We start from the raw sequence: 21,948 nt of genomic DNA on the forward strand, positions 1-21,948 counted from the left end.
ATTTTCTTCAAAAATAACGCGTGTATATTATATAATTATAGTACAACTTAACAAACAAATCACTTGAGATGCCCCCAGTGAGCCTTTGTTGGCTCCGTCCTTACCTCAAACTCAATGTATGAGTCCTCCAAGCATTCATCTATTACTTCCAAACCCTTGTTTTTGTTCCACAGTAGCCATGTGATAGGATTTTTACCACTTGCAAGAGTACAAGGTTATCGTAGTATAGCAGCTCAAGCAAGGTCGTTTTTCATAAGGATTGATTGAATCATTTGTATTTAAACTAATTCTTAATTAACTATTTAAAACAAAATTTGGAAAATATTGGTTTTGGATTTTAAAATAACAACAACGAATTTTAATAAAAAAATAATTAAAGAAACCAATTTGAAAGGGAACAATCTTAGAAAATAATGATAAAATGACACTAGGGTTCCGCCATCACTTTAACAATCTTATATAGTTTTACCAATTAATTATGAATTACACATGCAACTTTGAAGGTTAGGTTTTCCTTATGCATATTCTACTTGTGGCATTCAAGTAAACATGCAAAATGTATGTGGCATTCAGATCAAATATAAACATGCATGACTCATTACACTTCGTGAAAACCCTTTGAAAAACCATGCAACCCCTAAGATGTAGCATTCATCCGAGGTGAAATTACAACTACAATACTTAATCCTCTGGTGGCATTCCGACTGAATTGCATCCAATTACTTATCTAAACATCTAAATGGTCGTGAATCATTAAGATATAGAGACAGTTTAAACACAGTTATTAATAATTCAAAGCATGCATGTATAATATCATAAGCAATTAAATAAAAACTACATATTCATGTTAAGGCTCAAGGCATCGCCCTAACAAACGGAAATTAGTTACGAACAACCATAAAACAAAAGGAATTGAAATTAAAAAAAGGATAGAAAACACCTTGAAATACAAATCTTCAAAACCTAACTAAGTTCTCCAAATTGATGCGTAGCCTTATTTATACTACTAAAAAATAAAATTCTACCTAGAAAATGACTTCTAAAACCTAAGAAACATAATAGAATAAGATAACTAGGAATAAAATGTTTCCTATTTAAACAGAAATTTGGACGGCAGAGAAAATCCATCTTTTGACCAACCAAATCAACTCTGATTTGGTCCAAAAATGTCTATTTTTAAATCTTGAGACCTCCCTAACAAATCCTCAGAAAGAATCTTCCTCAAAATATGCTATCTTAACCTTCAAAATACCCAAAACGTCCGAAAAAGTTAATATGGGACAGATGCGCGTTAGGCCTTCTTTTCTTCGCCACGGTCAAACGGCTTGATAGAAAAATCTGGAACTTTGATACAATCATCTTGAAAGGCTCACGAACATCTTCCGATTGGAATCACTCCAAAATTCATCCGTTTGATCACTCTTTTTCTCCAGATGAAGTCGAATGTCCTACATTGAAAATACATAACAAAGTATCAAAGTTCTCACAAAATAACTAATAAATTAATACTAAGATAAGGGTAAAATATATAGTATAATATCGCCTCATCCCTGGAACAATTGCAGATCATACGAGTTTAGTCCTACGCATGAAAAGCTATCTAGAGGTCCAAAATTACCAGACACATATAGCATAATCACAAAAAATACCTACATGCCCGAGAAGACTGTAATGATGAGTCGGATGATGAACCTCAGCGGTTTCTTCTGCCACTTACATCTCTAACAAAAGCACTCTGAAACTGAAAGACATCTACTGTTTGGAAATTGAATGTTTGAAATATGGATGGTACCTTTCAACTATACTTACAGCAAGGTGTAACATCAATTCAGAAAACAATAGTGATGTTGAAGGGAAGATATTTCATAGATGTTTGAAATAATTGAAGGTTGAATAGAGTTATATGATTGCTTTGACAGAAAGAACAAGAAAAGTAGCTTGTGTACTAGTGCTAATAATTGAGTTATATGATTGCTTTCATATAATGGAAAACAATAGAAAAACATAGAAACATTAGTTCTCGAAAACCAGAAATCGTTTTCTGCCAAGACTTTGAGCGGTTAGATTATGTTTGGTACACCGTGTAACACTATAGGATCGTCTTTAGTCTTCTCTTCCAATTGGCATAACGGCATAGATCCTATAACTGACAAGATAATATAATTAAATTCATAATATACATGCATTGGTTAAGCAGCATCATAATGCTCTAGCCTTCTCTATCGACCTTCCACCGTTGGGCTTATTTCATTTTGTGTATGCGATTGCTCCCCTCTTGTCCTTGTATCTAGATCAGTGGAACATCTTTCCATGAAGAAACCAGGCTGTTCAGGCCAAGGCAACCTTGCTCCCTCGTTTGCCAACAAGAAAACTATAGACGACATTGTTGGGCCGCTCGGCTAGGAATGTCTGAACAATAAACCCATATGAATGCATCTAAGTACTTGAGATTCAATGCAGGATTCTTCCAAGTATTTGTGCAATATTTCCAAGGATTTTTCTTCATTCCATAGCAACCATGCCTACAAAATTTCAATAACAATGCTTAACTAATCCTGCTAAAGAGAAATGACGTGTAGTACTATATATATAGCTCTTCGCGCTTACATGTCCCACGAGGTTATGGTTGTGATCAAGGTGAGAAAACCTCCTGTTTAAGTTGCCAATCTCTAACAAAAGCACACCGAAGCCAAAGACATCTGATTTTACAGAAAACTTCCCATGAACTGCATACTCTGGGGAAGTATAGCCACTGCATTAGAAATTTGTATATAAGTTTGTTTATTTGATTAGTGAATATCAATGTACATTAGCTGAAGATGTATATCCACTGTACATTAGCCCTCTTGTGATTCCCATGATAATGTTAAAGCGCGTGTCCCATCCCAATAAAGCACTTCTTGTATCATCTGCAAATCAATTTCAGCCCTTGTGAATCTTGGATGCATGGAGGGTTCAAGCTGAAGCATAAAGAATCTAGAGATTAAGTGCCGAAGATTCAAGATGCTCACTGAAGATGAAAAGATCCATGCTTGACATGTACTCTTAGATTAGCATACATTCATCACCATGAATACAGCAGCCCAAAAGTGAAACAAGATTCCGGTGTTGAAGTTTTGCAATCAAAACTACTACATTCTGGAACTCTTCTAGACCCTGACATGGGTGTGATACCCGCTTCACTTTTATTTCTTGTCCTGAAAAGCTGCCCTGTATTTGATCATATTGAACATGCATTTTTGTTATAATCAGGTGAACGTCAAAACATACGCCTTCTTGTTTACTGTACATAACAAATTGTAACCTTGTAAACAGGGCCCTACATTCCTTGAGATTCATACACTCGTTGAGTGAAAATTCTAACATGTCAGGCAATTTCACCCCTACAAGCAGTAAACATCCCTCTCCGCTGTGGCAGTCCAATGGTGTCCATCTCATGCATCCACTGGTTCCATTAGAAAGTTCCCATTCTTCTTGAAACCTCGGAGTGAACCCTTGTGACACATATGGGATGCCTATTTCTACAAATACAATTAGCACCACAATATCCATAATTGTCACATGAATCATCTGGTAATGAAAATATGACATCCCATCCTGTGCTTCCCCAACATTCAACACAAGGCGTTGCAAAGAACCGAATTGATCTAACCTTAATTGTGAGGCAGCTACATTATAATACCACTCATGTTCATGTAATTCCATAACTGTATTGAAAATTGAATCCGCTGGTGCAGGAAGACCACTGAATCGAACTCCATTTCATGGCCTTGTTTGGTACTTTATGGCTGATGCTCCCATGACAACAACTAGTTGTGGTAACCCCTTCATGTCAATTTTGTAAGAGAAGTCACTGGTGGATGGATCATCAATGCTTTTCCGTGATGTCAAATGTCGCTCTGATCCGGTGTTTATGTTCCAGCTTATCTTCATACTTAGTAACAATGTGTCAAATGGATTATCAAAACTCTGCCACACATAAGTTCCAGCACTACTTGTATTTTCCTTCAAAACAAGATTTCCGGAATCTAAAAGCTGTGTAACTCGCGTCTTTGGTGTTGTTGATACATTTGAAGACCAAATACTGCTCGCATTTCGATTGAGAAGAACAAGATTTCCATTGGTGCCAATCGCGAGTTTCCCATATAAATCAGTCAGTGGACTGTTTCTTGTTGCAGTCCACAAAACTTTGCTAGGTATGTTAATGTACCATATTCCCAAGTGCCTATTCATGGGGTTTCCCAGCAGAGAAAAGAAGCCTAGTTCAAATCTTCCACCCAACGAAGTTAAAGTCTCAGAATCATTGGCAGGCTGGCTAGAGGTTGTGGTATGAGCTGCAATAGTCAAATTCAATTATTCAATAAGATTAATGACAAGCAAACAAGGGAGGACAAGAAGGCATTGGAATGAAGCATTTCCAAAAAAGGATCTCAATGACTTTTCATTTCCATGAACGAGGATTATTAAACGCGCCATCAGGTAACAGAAAGAAAGAAGGGCCTCATCATTGACTTACTGGCTATTGACTGGCCAAAAATTGAAGAAGGTAAGGTTCCACAGCAAAATTAATTGGCAATAGGAGAAGAAGCTCAGTTACTTATAAGCACATACAAGGTCCTTATTTTCTGATGTTGGTGTGGGATCAAGACTCTCAAGAAAAATATTAAAGTAGTTATAGAATAGATGATCCATGTCAAGCGTTTACATGGTTCTATGTGGTTTTTCAAATAAAAAAATGTTATCCTTACCATTTATTTGTACCATTATTTATTCAACTCTCTAATAGAGATGAGATCCACATGTATTTATGGGCTCTATCTCCATTAGAAAGATAATACAAATAGATGGTAAATATAACACTACTCATTTCAAATTGCGAAATAATTTATAATTTGCATAAAGTATCAGGTTGTGGTGTGGACTACAAAAATTAAAGAGAAATTGCCTAAAATGACCAATATTCTTAATCTTTAGACTAAAATAGGACAAACCAGCCATGCACACCATGCACAAAAGTGAAATGACGAAAATACCCACATATAAATTGTAAAAACTCACAGATGATGACGTTATTTTTCTAATTTCGAAGAGAGAGTTGTGAGCTCTAGGTTTTGGGGTTGCTTAGATTTGTGAACATATCATGTGCATATCATGTGCATATCGTGTACATGTCACTGAAAATAGATGATTTTTAATGGAATTTCTAGAATTTAGGTTCAGGTCAAAGATTTGTAAACTACAGATCTTTTAACGATTCCAGAATTGAGCCCTCACATATCACCTAACACCGTTAATTGCACGATGCTCATCTACAACAAAACGACGTTGTTACATGTATCATCCACAATTTCATTTTCGACCTCGACAGCGACGACGCCACCGTGACCAGCATCGAGTTCTTTTACTTTTCCCAAAACCTGATTTCCCAAAATGGAGGCAAAATACTCACCACATTCCTCAAAGGTTTGCTCCAAAACTCTCACGCTCGAAGATTCCCTCCAAATATTGCATCAAGAACCCTAATTTCTCACAATAGAAACAAAAATTCCAAATTAAAAAAATTGAAAGCTCCGATCTTTGCCGCAAAACTCAAATTGCTCACATTTTGCAATCTAAATTAATCATTGCCACGACGCTCGAAGATTCCCAGGCATTGATGCCGAGGTGGAGGCATCCGAATAGCTTGCGACGTTGGAGTTGTGGCGCGGAAGAAGACGTGTGCAGTGCATGCACGGAATCCATTCGACGAAATGCCAAACCAGAATCCGCGAGAGAGAGACGTGCTGGGTTGAAATTTCTCTCCCTACTCTCTGTTTCTCTCTCCACAAAATAAGAAATGAGAATTGAAATTTTTGGGTAACCCTTTTATATGGGAGGGCAATTTGGTAATTATAAATTAACAAAAACATATTTATGTTATATTGTTGTGCATGTCATGTGTATATCCAAAAAAATCCTATTTTAATCACAAGATTACAAGATGAGTCATTTTTGTCTATTTTCCAAAATTAAAAACAATATAATGAAAGTTAAGTTTGAGATCGTACCGTATATATCAATCAAATATCGTAATATATACTCTATACATATACTTTGATGCTTGTTAAAAATTTAAAATAGACAACTTGATTTTGAATATCGGATGTTGATCAGGACTAAACCAGAATAATCATGAAAAATGTCATCAGCATCACGATCCTTTTATCATTTTTATTATCCTGGTTGTTTTGTGATGGAAGACTAATACCGTTTTAAAAAATAAAAACAAGAAATTAAGGTAAAGCCTTGCATGGGGGAGTGGGGACCTTCTAAGATCGGCCATCTTTCAATGTATGTTAACTCAATAAATTAGTTATTACGCGCAAAATCAAGAGAAAAAAGAGACTCATGAGCTATTAAAGAACTGTAGTTTCTTTTTTATTGCAAAAGAAAAAAAAAACTTAGTTGAACAAAGAAAATGTCTCCTAATTATTGATAAAGGCGAAATTGACAAGTCTTAGGCCACTTAATAATATTATGGTGTAGTAATATTTCTCTTCACTTGTAAGTGAGAGGTCTTCGCAGTTTCGATTATCGTCAAACGCGAATTTGAACCACATTATTGTTAACTCATTCTGAGGTAAGCTCACCTCCTCTCCCTCAGTATAAATAATATCGTTTGTTCAAAAAAAAATTTAAAAAAAGTGTCCTAATTAATTACAAGCTTAAGTGGGATATTCAATATTATCAAGCAACACAAACAACATTTGTAGGAAAATCTTTTCAACAACACAACCTGTTCGTGGCAGGAATTTCCGCTGGGGATGTTTCCTGGCCGACGAGCACACAGCTTCCCTGGAGGTTGGCGCCGGTTGAGGGCTGCTGTCGGGCTTCTGCTTCGTTTCTGGGCGTTGTCGGGCAAGTCTCGTCGGGCAAGACTCTTCGGGCAAGGCTGAAAGAGAAGGACAGAGTTAACTTTGAGAGGTGCCTTTGTGGGGCCTTAGGTATAGGCCTTGAGGCTCACAATCAAGGTTAACATTTAGGTGCTCAGGCGTGCCACTGCCATCTTTAGCATGGCAGATGTAAAATGGTTGTCGTTCTTTCATTGTATATATATATATATATGTATCCAAGAAACCGTGTTTAGTTATAACAGGTGCCTTTGTGGGGCCTTAAACGTAGGCCTTGAGGCTTCCCATACATAACTAAACCAGTACTCGAACGCATCATATGTATTCTTGTGATTGTAGGAGTCTTCTAACTATTATATTTCTGATTACCCGAATCCAAGGAATAGAACGAACCCAAATGGGTGCCTTTGTGGGGCCTTAGGTGTAGGCCTTGAGGCTTCCCATCAGAGTTCATTCTTATGCTTAGACTCTTAAGATCGCTGAATAGGATGAATCCAAATGGATGCCTTTGTGGGGCCTTAAGTGTAGGCCTTGAGGCTTTCCATTAGAGTCCATCCCATGCTTAAGCGTTCTATGATAATCATGATATAATAGAAAGAAAACTAGAAGGTAGGTCGATTACTTGCGCCCCAAGTAACTTCGGACTTCTCGTTTATCAAGGATTGTCGTGGATGGGTTAAGTCCACATAAAGTTCTTTTTTATGCCTTGAGGCCAAGGACTTTTAAACTAATCAGATTTACATGCCTGCGGGCTTAGGACTTGGATCTAATTTAAGCATTGAAGATATATTTAAATCAGATCCAAGTGTTGAGAAAGCTTTGTCATCGTGATTTTGCTAGAGACAACTTGTATATAACTAAAAACATACAACATATCGCTAGACTTTAAAGAAAGAAAAGACAAAGACAGAACAAAGCAGGTCGGGCAAGATTAAACCTTATCAATTAAGGCTGATCGTCTTGCAGGTCCCTATCTTTGTGGTTCTGTCAAAGGTCTGAAAGTTTAGGTGGAGAGGGGAAAGGAGAATACAAAAGGGTGAATCGATACTACAACAAGTTTGAACAAGGTAGTAGAGCTATTACAAAGTTTAGGAGAAAAGATTATCCCGAGGGGGATGAAAGCTTGGGCTGACTACAGCTTCGTTTGAAGGCAAATCTGGCTTTTTGAGCAGAGTTTGTGCTTTTGTTTGTTTGATTGAGTGTCCTTATTCCTGTCTTCTCTTCCTCCTTTTATAGACTACTCGGTTTGGCTCCTGTAGCAACAGCTTTGCCTGAATGCGGTCTGAGGGTGATGACTCATCAGCTTTATTACATGTAATGTCACCATAAAGTACTTTATGGGCTGTGCAGTCTGATCAGTCTCCCCACTTGGTCCTTGGGTAGGTAGGCAAGTGGCCTTTGTGAATTGTATCAAGTCAGAAAAGGCCCTTTCCTGCCTTCCCAAGTCTCGGCTGGGCTTTGATCTTCTATTCCTCCAGGCCTCCTTTTGGGCCGACTCCATCCTTGGGCCTAAAGTTCAGTTTTTAACCCAAACACAACCAAAGTTTTAAGCGAAACAAAAAAACCTTTCAAAAAATAAACATTTGTAGGAATATGATTGCAGGTTCCATTAAAAAAGGAAGTGATATTAATGTCACCAAGTCTTGGGTGACCGATCGGGGCTGAACAAAGTCAGAAGGTGCAGATAAAGCAATCAAGTTACTCAGAGTGCTCGACATCAATTAATAGGCGACCGGTTGCGCTTTTGCTATAAGGAATTTTTCTATTTTCGGGTTTCCTAGTTTTCTAGGGTTTTATCTTTCCTATATATATTTCAGATTTTATGGAGCTGTACGTGGGAAGATTGGAGCGAGTTTATCGGTAGTCCTACAGGAGAGACGACGGAGGCATCAACGAGGCTTTGAGCGTGAGAAAGATTAAATAACCTTTTTTTTTTTTTTTTGCAAGAGAGAGATTAAGACCTAGCTAGGGTTCCTATAGAATTCGTGTTCATATATTTACTTTAGGACCCATATTATTGTTTGGGTTTCAATGATAGAGAGCTATAGGATTCTTACACTACTACAATATTAGCTTTACGTGTCGGATGATCCTGACGGTTAATAAGTCATTCTGACGGATAAAAGATATCCGACACATAATTTATTTACTGTCGGATTAAAGTTACTTTCTGTCGGATATATTTGACATAAATTCTTGGCGGATTTAACCGCCATAAAATTATTATAACCCTCAGTATGTTTGAATTCTTTTTTTTTTAATATTTTTAACATATTCTTGCGGTTTCTAAGTTGATGGTGGCGGTTATAACCGACAAAAATTTACTATTTTATTATTTTAAAATGTTACATTCATTAAAAATAAATAAATAAATAAATAAACAAATTTTTTTAATTTTTTTTTCACTCACGAACCTGTTACCTAATCTCTGAATGTTTATTTTTTTTTTTGCGATTTTCTACACATGCTATCTCAAAGTATATACGAACTTGTTACATTCGTAGAATGCATATCCTATCAAATTGATAGCTTTAACAAACACTTAAGAGTTAATGTTATACTTCCATTAAGTATAAAAAATTATCCACTAGTGTAAATATTTTAAATTGAAGATCGAATTCATTAAATGCATTCTTATAGGGTTGAGCAGTGTAGCTGTAAAAAATCATCAAAATCGGAGCTAAAATAACCGTTAAATTGTGATTTTTTGTTTATAACCATCGAAATTTTTTGTTTCGTTACTTAATCTCTGAATGTTTGTTTTTTACGATTTTTTATGTATACAATCTCAGAGTGTGTAAAAATAAGTTTGATGGTTGGATCGTTGAAAAAAGTTTCATAGAATGCATATTGCATCAAAAATGTAGATTAAACAAACACTTAGAGTTAATGTTATACTTCCCCATCAAGTATAAAATAAGATTTTGTGGTATCCACTAGTGTAAATATTTTAAATTGAAGATCGAATTCTTTCAATGCATTCTTATAGGGTCAAGGAGTGTAGCTGTAAAAAATCATCAAAATCAGAGCTAAAATAACCGTTAAATTTTGATTTTTCGTTTATAACCATCAAAAACTTTTGTTTTGTTACCTAATCTTTGAATGTTTGTTTTTTGTGATTTTTTTACGTATGTGATCTCAGAGTATGTACAAACAAATTTGACAGTTAGATCATTGAAAAAAGTTTCGTAGAAATTGTATCGCGTCAAAATAGTAGATTAAAAAAACACTTAAGAGTTAATGTTATACTTCCATTAAGTATAAAATAAGATTTTGTGGTATCCACTAGTGTAAATTTTAAATTGAAGATCAAATTTATTCATTGCATTCTTATAGGGTGGATGAGTGTAGCTGTAAAAAATCATTAAAATCGGAGCTAAAGTAACCGTTAAATTGTAATTTTTCGTTTATAACCGTCGAAAACTTTTGTTATGTTACCTAATCTCTTAATGTTTGTTTTTTGTGATTTTTTACGTATGTGATCTCGGAGTGTGTATAAATAAGTTTGACGGTTTGATCGTTGAAAAACGCTTCGTAGAATGCGTATCACATTAAAACAGTAGATTAAACAAACACTCTAGTTAATGTTATACTTCCATTAAGTATAAAATAAGATTTGTGGTATCCACTAGTATAAATATTTTAAATTGAAGATCAAATTTATTCATTACATTCTTATAGGGTCAAGCAGTGTAGCTGTAAAAAATCATTAAAATCGGAGCTAAAATAACCGTTAAATTGTGAATTTTCGTTTATAACCGTTGAAAACTTTTGTTCCGTTACGCAATCTCTGAATGTTTGATTTTTACAATTTTTTACGTATGCAATCTCAGAGTGTGTACAAATAAATTTGACGGTTGGATCGTTGAAAAATGTTTCGTAAAATGCATATCGAGTCAAAACGGTAGAGTAAACAAACACTTAGAGTTAATGTTATACTTCCCCATCAAGTATAAAATATGGTATCCACTAGTGTAAATATTTTAAATTGAAAATCAAATTTATTCATTACATTCTTATAGGGTCGAGGAGTGTAGTTGTAAAAAATCATTAAAATCGAAGCTAAAATAACCGTTAAATTGTGAATTTTCGTTTATAACCGTCGAAATTTTTTGTTCCGTTACGTAATATATGAATGTTTGTTTTTTACAATTTTTTACGTATGCGCTCTTGTAGTATCTACAAACAAGTTTGACGGTTAGATCATGGAAACTAGTTTCGTAGAATGCATAAATTTGCCTAAATTTTGAAGTGAGAAAAGTAATTTGTGCTAAATTTTTATTTATGTTTTTCAAGTATTGATTAGACAATATTTAGTTTGTGTGATGACATTTTCATTGTACAATTCTCTTTTTGTTTCTTTATCGCATATTTTACATGGATTATTATCTATTAAACCAAAAGTGTAAAAATTATCTATTAAACCAAACAATTATTTATTTAATTTTTAAAAACATATTCTATTTAATTACATATTATTTATTTATTTATTAAACCAAACAATTATTATTTTATTTTTTTAAATCGTAACAAAATTTCGGGGGGAATTTAAAATTTTGGGGGAAAATTTAAAATTTTCAGAGGGAATTTTGCCACCATTTTTTTTCTGTCGATTATAACCGACAGTAATAAAAATTTTATGTTGCTTTTTATTTTTAAAAAAATGTTTCTGTCGGTTTTAACCAACAGTAATGAAAATAACCTAAATTTAAAAAACTCCTCAATCTTCCCCGCACCGCTGCTTCTCCCTTCCCCCTTTTCTTCACTCGACTCCACTCTTGTCATCCTCCTCTATACCTACCTTTATAACAACTACACCATAAACCCCTCTTCTCATTCTCTCTCTTCTTTAGCTCCATCTCACTCTCCGTTCTTCCCCTTCTTCTTGGTCTGTGAAATCATCAAATCTCTAAGGTATTTTCACAGCCCCTAATTTCTCTCAAATTTTCGATTTTAATTACCGAATCTTTGAATTTTTTTTTAATTACCGAAGCTATGAAGCTTGACACTAGCGGTCTCGAAGCATGTAGAAGCAGAGTCGCGCCTCTGTCTCTTCCAGATCGACCTCCTCGACTACAACTCCATGCTCGCTGCCGTAAATGGCTGCTCCGGCGTCTTCCACCTCTCCTCTCCCTGCATCGTCGATCAAGTCCATGACCTCAAGGTTCGCGCCAGTACACATTATCAAATTCCTTCTAATTTTGATTATATTTGATTAATTATGCGTATTTTGAAAAAGTGGTGCTATTTTTTGTTTAATCTGCAGAATGAGCTTCTGTAGCCAGCGATCAAAGGAACGCTCAATGTTCTGACGGCGTTTCGGCTCCTCTGTCATTCGAGGTTCCTATCACCAATGATGTGAATTCCAATGTGCTTTTTGTACTCTTTTTTCGTGGTCCTTAGTCTTTTGTGTGGTACGGTTTGGCTGATTTATGGTTTTTTTTTCTTCTTTTCCTACTATTTCAGTTTGATGGATTTCAGAAGGAAGCTATCCAGATGGTGAAGCCGGCCAAAGGAACAACCTCGCTTGCGTTCATCTTCAAAGATGGCGTCATGGTGGCGGCCGATTCCCGGGCTAGTATGGGCGGTTATACCTGTAAGTTGCTTTATAATGTTTATCCTATTGCTTGCATATATGAAGTAGTTGTATGCTTTGCGCCATGAAGTTTTTGTCGAAGTAATTTGTAGTGATGCTTAAAACTTTTTAGTACCATGAAGGAGGGAGATAAGCTTTCTCTGTGCTCTCTGAAACTACAAGTAGTGGTTGGATGGTGAATGCAGGAGATATGGAAAATGTAGAAAGTGATTTATATTTTTTTATTATGAATTAATTCATGTCGGTTTTAGCCGACAAAAAATGCTAATATTTAATGATTATTAATTCTTGTCTGTCGGTTTTATCCGACAGGAATTACTATTATTTATTCTTTGTTAATTCATTTCTGTCAGTTGCAACCGACAGAAATGCGCTTATTTATTTATTATTAATATATTATCTGTCGGTTATATCCGACACAATTTCTGTCAGTTTTAGAATATTTTATGTCGGAAAATTCATTTCCTGACGCAGGCAATTCTGTCGCTTATTATATCCGTCACTGCATCCATTTTCTGTCGGATTTTGCTTAAAATCCGACAATAATATATATTTTTTGTCGGTTTTCAAAACGCCATTGATAACTGGTTTTGTAGTAGTGTTAACATCTTATCAAAATTCCAATAAGGAAAATGCTTGGAAGATGAAGTTTTTTTACCATATTTTATAGAAACATCAATTACCACATCATGTGATCTACAAAATATACTTCAAGTAAATGACCTCTCTAGCATCACTCGTGATAATAAGTCAAATACTTAGTATAGTACTCTTAAACTATACGTACGATTGATATACTCAAATGAGGGTGGTGTTGAAGGGTTAAAATATACATATTAAGACTTATGCTGTACTCTAAGTCTAACAAAGTAAAGGATGAAGGAAGTTGCATAGAAATTTCCCTTTTGTTGGACTGATGCTACCAAATCAATGTGGACGTTGCCTCATCCACTGATCACCATGTATTAAATTTAAATTTGTAATTTTTAACAACAAAGATAAACTATAAAATAATTATAGCATGAGATCAGCATAGTGTAATTGTGACATCAAGATTACAAATGTTAATGTATATGTGGCTCGATCATGAAGTTTGAAAAGGGTGTGAAGCTAGAGAAGGCTCAAATGGGAGATCCAGCACAATAATCTAAGATCTAAAGTAGGTACCAAGTTCAAATCATATACTAGGATGTTGAGTTTTGATGATTGGGCATTTTCTGCCTGGGTTTTCGAGTTATCTGTTTGTAAAGGAATTGTATTTTCTCACGGATAAACACTTACGTAGAAGTGGTGAAGAAGAAGGTGTGCGTTTAAGCATTGCTCCTTTAGGCTTTATCTGGTTTCTGGTTTATCCAAAGCCATTCCAAACATGGCATCATCAACATGCAACGGCTTCTTGTTTGGTCGGACTTTTTTTTGCAAGCGTCTAACCAAATTCAAGTTGACCTAATTTTTTTTGTTGGAGAGTGGGTTATGGAAGGTACTCCAAAACGAGGCAAAGCTCCACTACTAACCATAAACTCCCCTACCTAAATTATAAGGCAGTAAGTGGGGTACTCATTTGCATTTACTTACACTTCCCATCACCATCCAATCTGTGGTTTGCCTCATCTGCCTATATTTAAGTTAACCTTTTTTCCTTTTCTATTTTAAAGAAATCACGTGGCGCAAAACTCAAGCAACCGCAACATCAATATATATTTACTAGCATTCATGCATGCGCTCACGCGTTTGCAGAAGACATTTTTTAAATCACGGCATGCTATGTGTAACTTACACGTTTTAAATGTATTTATATGCGTGAATTGACAAAATGAAAGTCAAATATTTGAAGTGGATGAATAATCTTAGATCATGCTAGAAAAAAAAAAACCCTCACAAACCAATCAAAGCGGCTAAATTCACATAATAAAATTGGTCTTTCAATTTCCATCTACATTCTATTGAATTTACATTAAGAATAGAGAGAATAATATTTAATAAACAACTGGTTGAAACACATTATTGCTAGTCCATTGTGAGGCTGCCCTCCCCCCTCTCCCTTAGTATAGATATTCTTAAAAAAAAAACAATCATTTGACAACTAATTTAATCACATTGTTAAGCATGTTCGAAAAGCCTTTTTATAACCAGCAGAAGTTTTGAACATGTTTAAAAATAGAGAAAATAATATTTAATCAACAATTGATTGAATCATATTATTACTAGCCTATTGTGAGATACTAACTAAAAAAACCTATACAAAAAGAATTAATTATTAAAAAACACTATTAAATGACAAAAATACCCTTTCATTATTTGGTGCATTATTTTGGGTTGCTTTTGAAATTTTTTTCTTTGGGATCATTTTTGTCCAAAAATTTTTAGTGAAGTTTGTGACCCCAAAAAAAGTTGTTAGCTTTATAAATAAAGATTAAAAAAAAAGGATAAAGAGACAAATTAATTAAAGTGTTCAGAAGTTAAAATTCAATTGTTGAACTAATAAAAGCAAACATCTAAGATATCGAAAATATTAACAAAATAGTGAACCACTAAAAGATATCGATGACATAATCATTAGTTCAGATTTTGAATTATTGAAAATTACCGTTTCGGCCAATTTCCCAAGAAAAAAAAATTCCTAGTTAGTACAAACAGCCTTTGGCTTGGCCACGACGCTCCCACTAAATCAGCCAGAAGAAGGAAACAACAGCAGCATCACTCCTAAATTTAAGGCAGCTAGGTAGAGTTTTTTTTTTTAACAAAAAATATTATATAAACTAAGAGGAGATAAAAGGTTATTAGCCTCACAATGAGTTAACAATAATGTGGTTCAAATTCGTCTTTAGCAATAGTCGAACTTAGAACCTCCCACTTACAAGTTAAGAATAATGCTACTAAACCGTAATACTAAGTGGTAGCTAAATAGAGTATTTAAAAGCAATTTATTTAAAATTTTTAAAGCACGAATTTAGTATGGTTAATCTGTAATTTCCCCTCCTAAATGAGCTAAAGTTTATAACTTTATAAACTTGGGCCAATAATTAAGCATAAAATCCCCAAGATCCCATGCAGCTTCCAGGAAGGAGATGAGTTCATCACAGAAGCAACAAAAAAAGAAGCAAATAAAGAAGTTGCTGCTAACAGTTAAAAGGAGCTACCTAGAAAGTCACAATCATAATTTATTAATATTATTCTCCTTAAATATTCGCACCTCAGCTCATCACTCCTCAGTCCTCACTCACTCGTTAATAAATAGCCCCCCTCCGGCCTCCATATTCTCCATCATACATATCTCTCAATTAGGTTACAAATAAAGCTTTCGATCATTTTAGTTTTGAATACTAATTGTTCTATTAATCATGACAGCATTCGATCATCATTCTCAAAACATGATGACTGCAGTTGAATTTGTGGACTACTTTCCATCCATGATTGCAAGGTTGGGAGACGAAGGGTTTATAGGGGAGCTTTGCAACGGCTTTCGATTGCTGATGGACGTGGAGAAGGGGCTCATCACTTTTGAGAGCTTGAAGAGTAACTGCCTTCTGCTGGGATTGCATGACATGGGAGATGATGAGCTTGTGTGGATGTTGATGGAGGGTGATTTAGATGGAGATGGAGCTCTCAGTCAGATGGAGTTTTGTATTCTCATGTTTAGGTTAAGTCCAGGTCTAATGGATGGATCTAAGGAATTGTGGATGGAAGACTACGATCATCGTCGTGTAAATGATCATCAAATACATGTAGGCTTCCAATGATCAATGTATTGTCTTCTTGTCTGTCTTTGGTGCATCTTCTTTAATTAATAATGACTTTGATCATGTTGTATCAATGGTTGTACGTACTTTGTAATTTGTGAATTTGAAGATATCAATCTTTGTACGAGAAAAGTTGGGAAGTTAGCAATTTTAATTCATTATTATGTTATATATGGTATTTTGCTATTTTATGTATTAGGATTTTCTAATAGAATAAGATTCAGCGTTTGCAATTCGTTTTTCTTCTTTTCTCATCCTCTGATTTGTGTAACATATATATGTCTAGTTCAAGCACTCATATGCTATATGTACTTTTAAGTACTTTCTCCTTGATTTAATTACATATTGCGATGTCAGTATTAATGCTTGCTGGTTCAATCCCAATTAGTTGACATGCATGGGAAGCAATGGTGCTATAATACTTACGCGTAGTTGAAGATCATTATCCGGCCTTTAGCACAACTCTTGAAGCTTCCTGAACATCAAAAGCTAATAAGGTGTTAATTTACCCACGAAGTTCAAATGAGTACCCTAGTCAGTTGGATTCTGGCTTTTATAGTTGTGTGTGGTGCCTTCTATCCACACACCCACATGGAAAAAAAAGAGTAATTCTTATATTTCATTGGTAGCTACAACTATGTCAGAATGCTGGAAATGGTGTTGTAATATTAGGTGACATGTCCACTGAAAATAATGCATGTAAAGTAGACCTGGTACCAAGTCATTTTATTTATTTGGTCCGTGTTGATATATCATAAACTGTATTTTTAACATGTCACTGTTAACGAATCACCAAGCTAACAAATGATGAAGAATGATCAACCCTAACCGCTTGGTAACAGTATGTTAAGGGACGAGCCGCTAACAAAAAAAAATTGATTAAAACTCTTTTAAATCCATGATTTAAACTTATAATCTAGAGACCAAGATAAAGTATTTATTGAAATAAGGGATGGGTCCGTGACACCATTTCTTTACATAACTTTTGAAACAAGTTTTTGTGGAGCTCGCTTCGTAATGTATTGTAACGATCCGAACTGTTTATCTTTTAGAACATCATTCATAGATTATCCTTGTAAAAAATTAGACAAATTCAAAATTATTAAGACATTCATTTGTGGTGTAGAAAATGGACGAATATGGTTCTATAAAGAAACCCTAAACACTTAATCCAATAGTCATATGATTTTAGATTTGGGTTTTTGGTAGACTTGATATTTGAGGATAGACCTAAAAGATAAACTGTTGAGATCGTTGAAATACATTAATTACGAAGTGGGCGGCACAAAAACCTAGGTAAAAAAAGTAGTGACACATGTCCATTGGAATCTAATATGCATAATACAACACAATACATCTCTAAACTAAAAAAAACACATGAATACATCTTGAACAACTCCATGGAAAAAAAAAAATTGAAAAACAACTCCAATGCAAGAAAATTAAACGTGACACCATCTTCTTTCAACCATAAACTTGCCGGATGGAAGTGTAACACCCTCTCGACGACAGGGAAATTGACTCTTATTGAGGCTTCTCTTTCTGGGCATGCCGGATCATGTTTTTTCTTGTTTTCCTTGTTCTCCTAAGTTGAACCCCATTGCTCGGAAAGATGTTTGTACCCCAAAAGATAAAGGTGGCCTGGGAATCAGATCCAATAGCATTTTAACCAGGCAGCCATTGCTAAGCTAGGATGGAAAGTTCTTACTGATCATTCTGATTGGTCAAATCGTCAAAGCTAAATATTTGAGGAATGGCAACTTCTTTTTGTGTCGAAAGAAAACTAATCACTCGCTTTCTTGGCGAGGTGTTCTTGACACCAGAAATATTCATTACAGAGGAATTAGATGGATTGTGGTCAACGGTCACTCTATTAATTTTAGGGGTTTTAATTGGATGCTTCCTTATCCTCTGGCTAATCTTGTCCCTCATGATCAAAGTTCTCAGCTGGAATGGTCCCTTACTGTGGACAAATTTTTCTGTAATCATTCTTGGAATGTTAGTAAGCTTCGAATGGTTCTCCCTTCTCATATTGCATGTCAACAAAGTGATAGCAGTTCCTCTTTCCTTTATCTGACATCAGTGACATGGATGGTGAATTTCTTTGGGGCCCCTCACCAAATGGCATGGAAAATATTATATAAAGTCCGCTTCTGATATGCAGTCAGTTCATCTCCCTCCCCATCAACAAGTTAGCATGCTCAAAAGGATTTGGAGGCTTATTCCTCCGAAGGTTAAGACTTTTTCTTAGCTTTCAGCGCACCAAAGTCTTATTACCAGAGGAAGACTTCACAGGTTTATTCCTCAAATGAATCCTAGGAAGAAAAGTTAGGTTTCACCACAACCATTGGCAATATCAGGAAATAGTCCAACTTACTTATAAGTCCATCTAAGGTCCTTCCTCCCATCAATATGGGATTCATTATCAATATGCCCCCTGTGACGAATTTTTAAGCCTAACATGTGGATAACACAAACAGGGTGATATAGAGCGCATGTGGCTATTGAGCTTCATATGTAAAACAACCAGCTGTGATATCATGAAGAAGGTCTCACCATAAAACTATGAAAATATGATGAGCGACCTAACTTATTTATAAGTCCATGCAAGGTACCTTCTTCCACTAATCTGGAATTCACTTTCAACATCTTACATGTGCTCTTTGTTCCGAGGAGGTGGAGGATATGGATATTTGTATGTGGACTGCTCTTTCGCTAGACAAGTTTGGCACCAAGATGTTTTCAATTGCACCTCCTTATGCTGGGACAGGTTTGCTTTAATGATTATCCACTTTAAACGGTAAGGACAACTCTTCTAGACTCGTTCATATCATGGTAAAGTTCTTATCTATTGCCAGCTCTGGGATACGAGAAATCAATGCACTATTAGAAATTATCACTTGCCCGACGACATTTTGCTTGACTAAATTTAGTTCGTCGGGTAAATATACTTTATCCAACGAAATAATGCTTTGTCAGGCAAACCTGGTCACCATTTTTGTTTCTTAAAAGGTTTTTGCCCGACGATATCATTCTATGGGCAACGTTTCCTTCGTCGGGTATATATATAGTTTTCGCGCCAACGGAAAAACTTGGCGCATAATATGCCATCTTTTGTGCAGCAAACAATTCAGGTTTCATTGCACATAGGTATATTTTATGATTCAGGGTTTAAGGTTTAGGGTTGATCATTCGTCGGGCAAAGGTGAGGGACATTTTAATATTTTTAATTCCTTCGGTGATTTTCACAGTCTACAAAATTAATTTCAACAATCCAACCATCAAATTTGTTTGTATATACTCCGAGATCAATTAAGCTAAAAATCAACAAAAAAAACTTTCAGGGATTAGATAACGGGACGAAATCCTTTAACGGTAAGAAACGAAAAACCACAGATTTAACGGTTATTTTAACTCTGATTGTGATGATTTTTTACAACTACACTTCACGACTCTAGAAGAATAAAATGAACAAACATATTCTTCAATTTAAAATATTTCCACTAGTAGTGACTCCTGTTTATACCATATTTAGAGCCTCGTATTTAGATCTCGTATAAATACTCGAGGGACTTAAATGTAATTATGTACTAAAGGAAGGGGCAAATATGTAATAAGTGAGGAGTCCTTATTCTATAAAAGGACCCCTCACCCTCACAATTGGGGGAGGCCAATTCCTAAGGCTCTTCACCCCCTCTCAACGCTCTCACTCTCAGAGCTCTCTTTCCCTCAGATAAATACATAATCAGTGTGGACGTAGCCCAAACCTTGGGGTGAACCACGATACATATTGTGTTATTTACATTACTTGCAGATTCACAGTCGGATTTACGTTGTTCCAAGACCTCCGATTTTGTGCATCAACATTTTGCGCCATCTGTGGGAATCGACACGAAAAGCTATGTTAGTTCTCTTCATTTTTTCATCTCACCACTGTGAGACCTCACCACACTCCACCTTGAATCTGCAAAAACCCAAGAACCCAAAGTTTTCCCATAAAACCCACGGAGCCACCTCATCTCTAACTCAGTCTCTCTCTGCAACTGCAAGACAAAATCATCCCATACCACCACCTCCACTAATAATATCTCTGACTCACTCACTCCAAAACTTACAACTCTGAACCAAAAAAAAATAATGGCAGTAACCATGGTGACCGCATCAACCATGATGGGGCTGGGCAGTTCCTCCCTCTCACCAAGCAGGACAAGCCTCTCTTCAGGCTTTGTGAAGCCTATTGTGGTTGACGACCCTCTGAGGCAAGTTAAGGCTTATGGAGGAAGGTTCACATGTAGCTTTCAGAGAGATTGGTTGTGGAGGGATCTGAATGTGATTGGGTTTGGGTTGATCTGATGGTTAGCTCCGTCGAGCATACCTTAATCGATGTTATACCAGAATCAGAGGAGAGAGAAATAATTTGGGATGATGGGCAACAGGGGGAGCAGAGAAGATGATGGAGGAGACGGGAAGGGTTTGTCGTGGAAGCTCCCAGTCCTCGGAACCCAGCAACTAGGGAAGGTAGGTCCCGCATTCGGCCTCGGCACTAGCTGCGACTTGGGTTTCGACATCGGCCTCCTTGGCTGCGCAAGATTTGGTCCTGGGATCTCTGGCTTGCAAGTTGTTCTGAGCCTTGGCGCTGGATGTGGGGTCTGCTTAGGATTCGGCGTCGCGATTCAGAAAGAATGAGAGAAAGAGGTGAAGAGGGTTCGAAGCTACTCAGCAGATCGTGAAGTCATTGATGTACCATGACTACTTCAATGAGCTTTACCGGTTAAAGACATACCTTGAAGTCATTGATGAAATTTACAACTAAGTAGACCATGTCGAGCTGTACAAGTTCTTCACTGTCGACCCCAACGCCAACTTTTTTGCACTAAAAAAAACTCCCGTGAACTCCCCCGCCTCACTGTCGACCTCTGAGACACCGCCTGCACGGGAGTACCTTCTTCTTGTTCCTGGCCCGTCACCTTCCTCCGCACCATCAGCTACAGTGCCAAAAGCAACAAAAAGAATGTCTCCAAAGTCTCTTTTTCTTTACAGAAAAGAATGTTTCCAAAGCACCAGAAAAGCTCTCTCTTTTCTTTCACAGATTCCCCAAAGTCTATTTTCCTTTACAGAAAAGAAAAATGGGGAGTGAGAATGGAACCAGGCTGTCAAGTGGGTTTGCAAGTTACAAAGCAACAAGGGTGGACAGATAAGGAACGGGGAGATCAAGAAAGCATAAAGAAAAGAGAAAACGAAAGCAAAAAAGCAAAAGCAAAAAAAAGGAATAAACACTCCACCAGAATAATGTGGTTTACTTTCCTTATTTTTTAATGATGTAAAATGTTGTGTAGAAGGCGAAGGCCCATAAGCCCAAAATAGCTCTAACCAGACGATCAAAACTACGCCTAGTACTTCAAAATTATTTGGCAACCTGTTGCTATTGCCACCAACCAAGTGATGAAACGTATAACCCGTACTCTAATATCATAAGGCAATTAGCCATTCATGCCACCAACCAGGTGATGAAAGGTACAACTCGTACTCTCCTTCACGCCACCAACCAGGTGATCAAAAGTACGCTCAATACTCCAAATTATACATGAGCACTACTCATGTCATTCATACATAAACATTCATGAGCATCACTCATGACAATCATACATAAACATTCATAACCATCATTCATGTCAACATTCATGAGCATCACTCATGTTAACATTCATGAGCATCACTCATG

The 21,948-nt window shown here is 36.1% G+C and overlaps 1 protein-coding gene across 1 annotated transcript; it reads right to left on the bottom strand.

Moving 5' to 3' along the window:
• Positions 1–3,762: 3,762 nt before the first annotated feature.
• Positions 3,763–4,998, bottom strand: LOC139189536 (S-locus-specific glycoprotein S13-like). The gene is made up of 2 exons (XM_070808506.1): positions 4,992–4,998; positions 3,763–4,334 (listed from the first exon to the last, which is right to left on the bottom strand). Exons 1-2 carry the CDS (start codon positions 4,996–4,998, stop codon positions 3,763–3,765), a joined length of 579 nt encoding a protein of 192 aa, XP_070664607.1.
• Between the last annotated feature and the right edge of the window lie 16,950 nt (positions 4,999–21,948).

This window comes from Malus domestica, chromosome 11, assembly GCF_042453785.1.
Source record: "Malus domestica chromosome 11, GDT2T_hap1".
In the NCBI taxonomy this organism is placed as follows: Eukaryota; Viridiplantae; Streptophyta; class Magnoliopsida; order Rosales; family Rosaceae; genus Malus; species Malus domestica.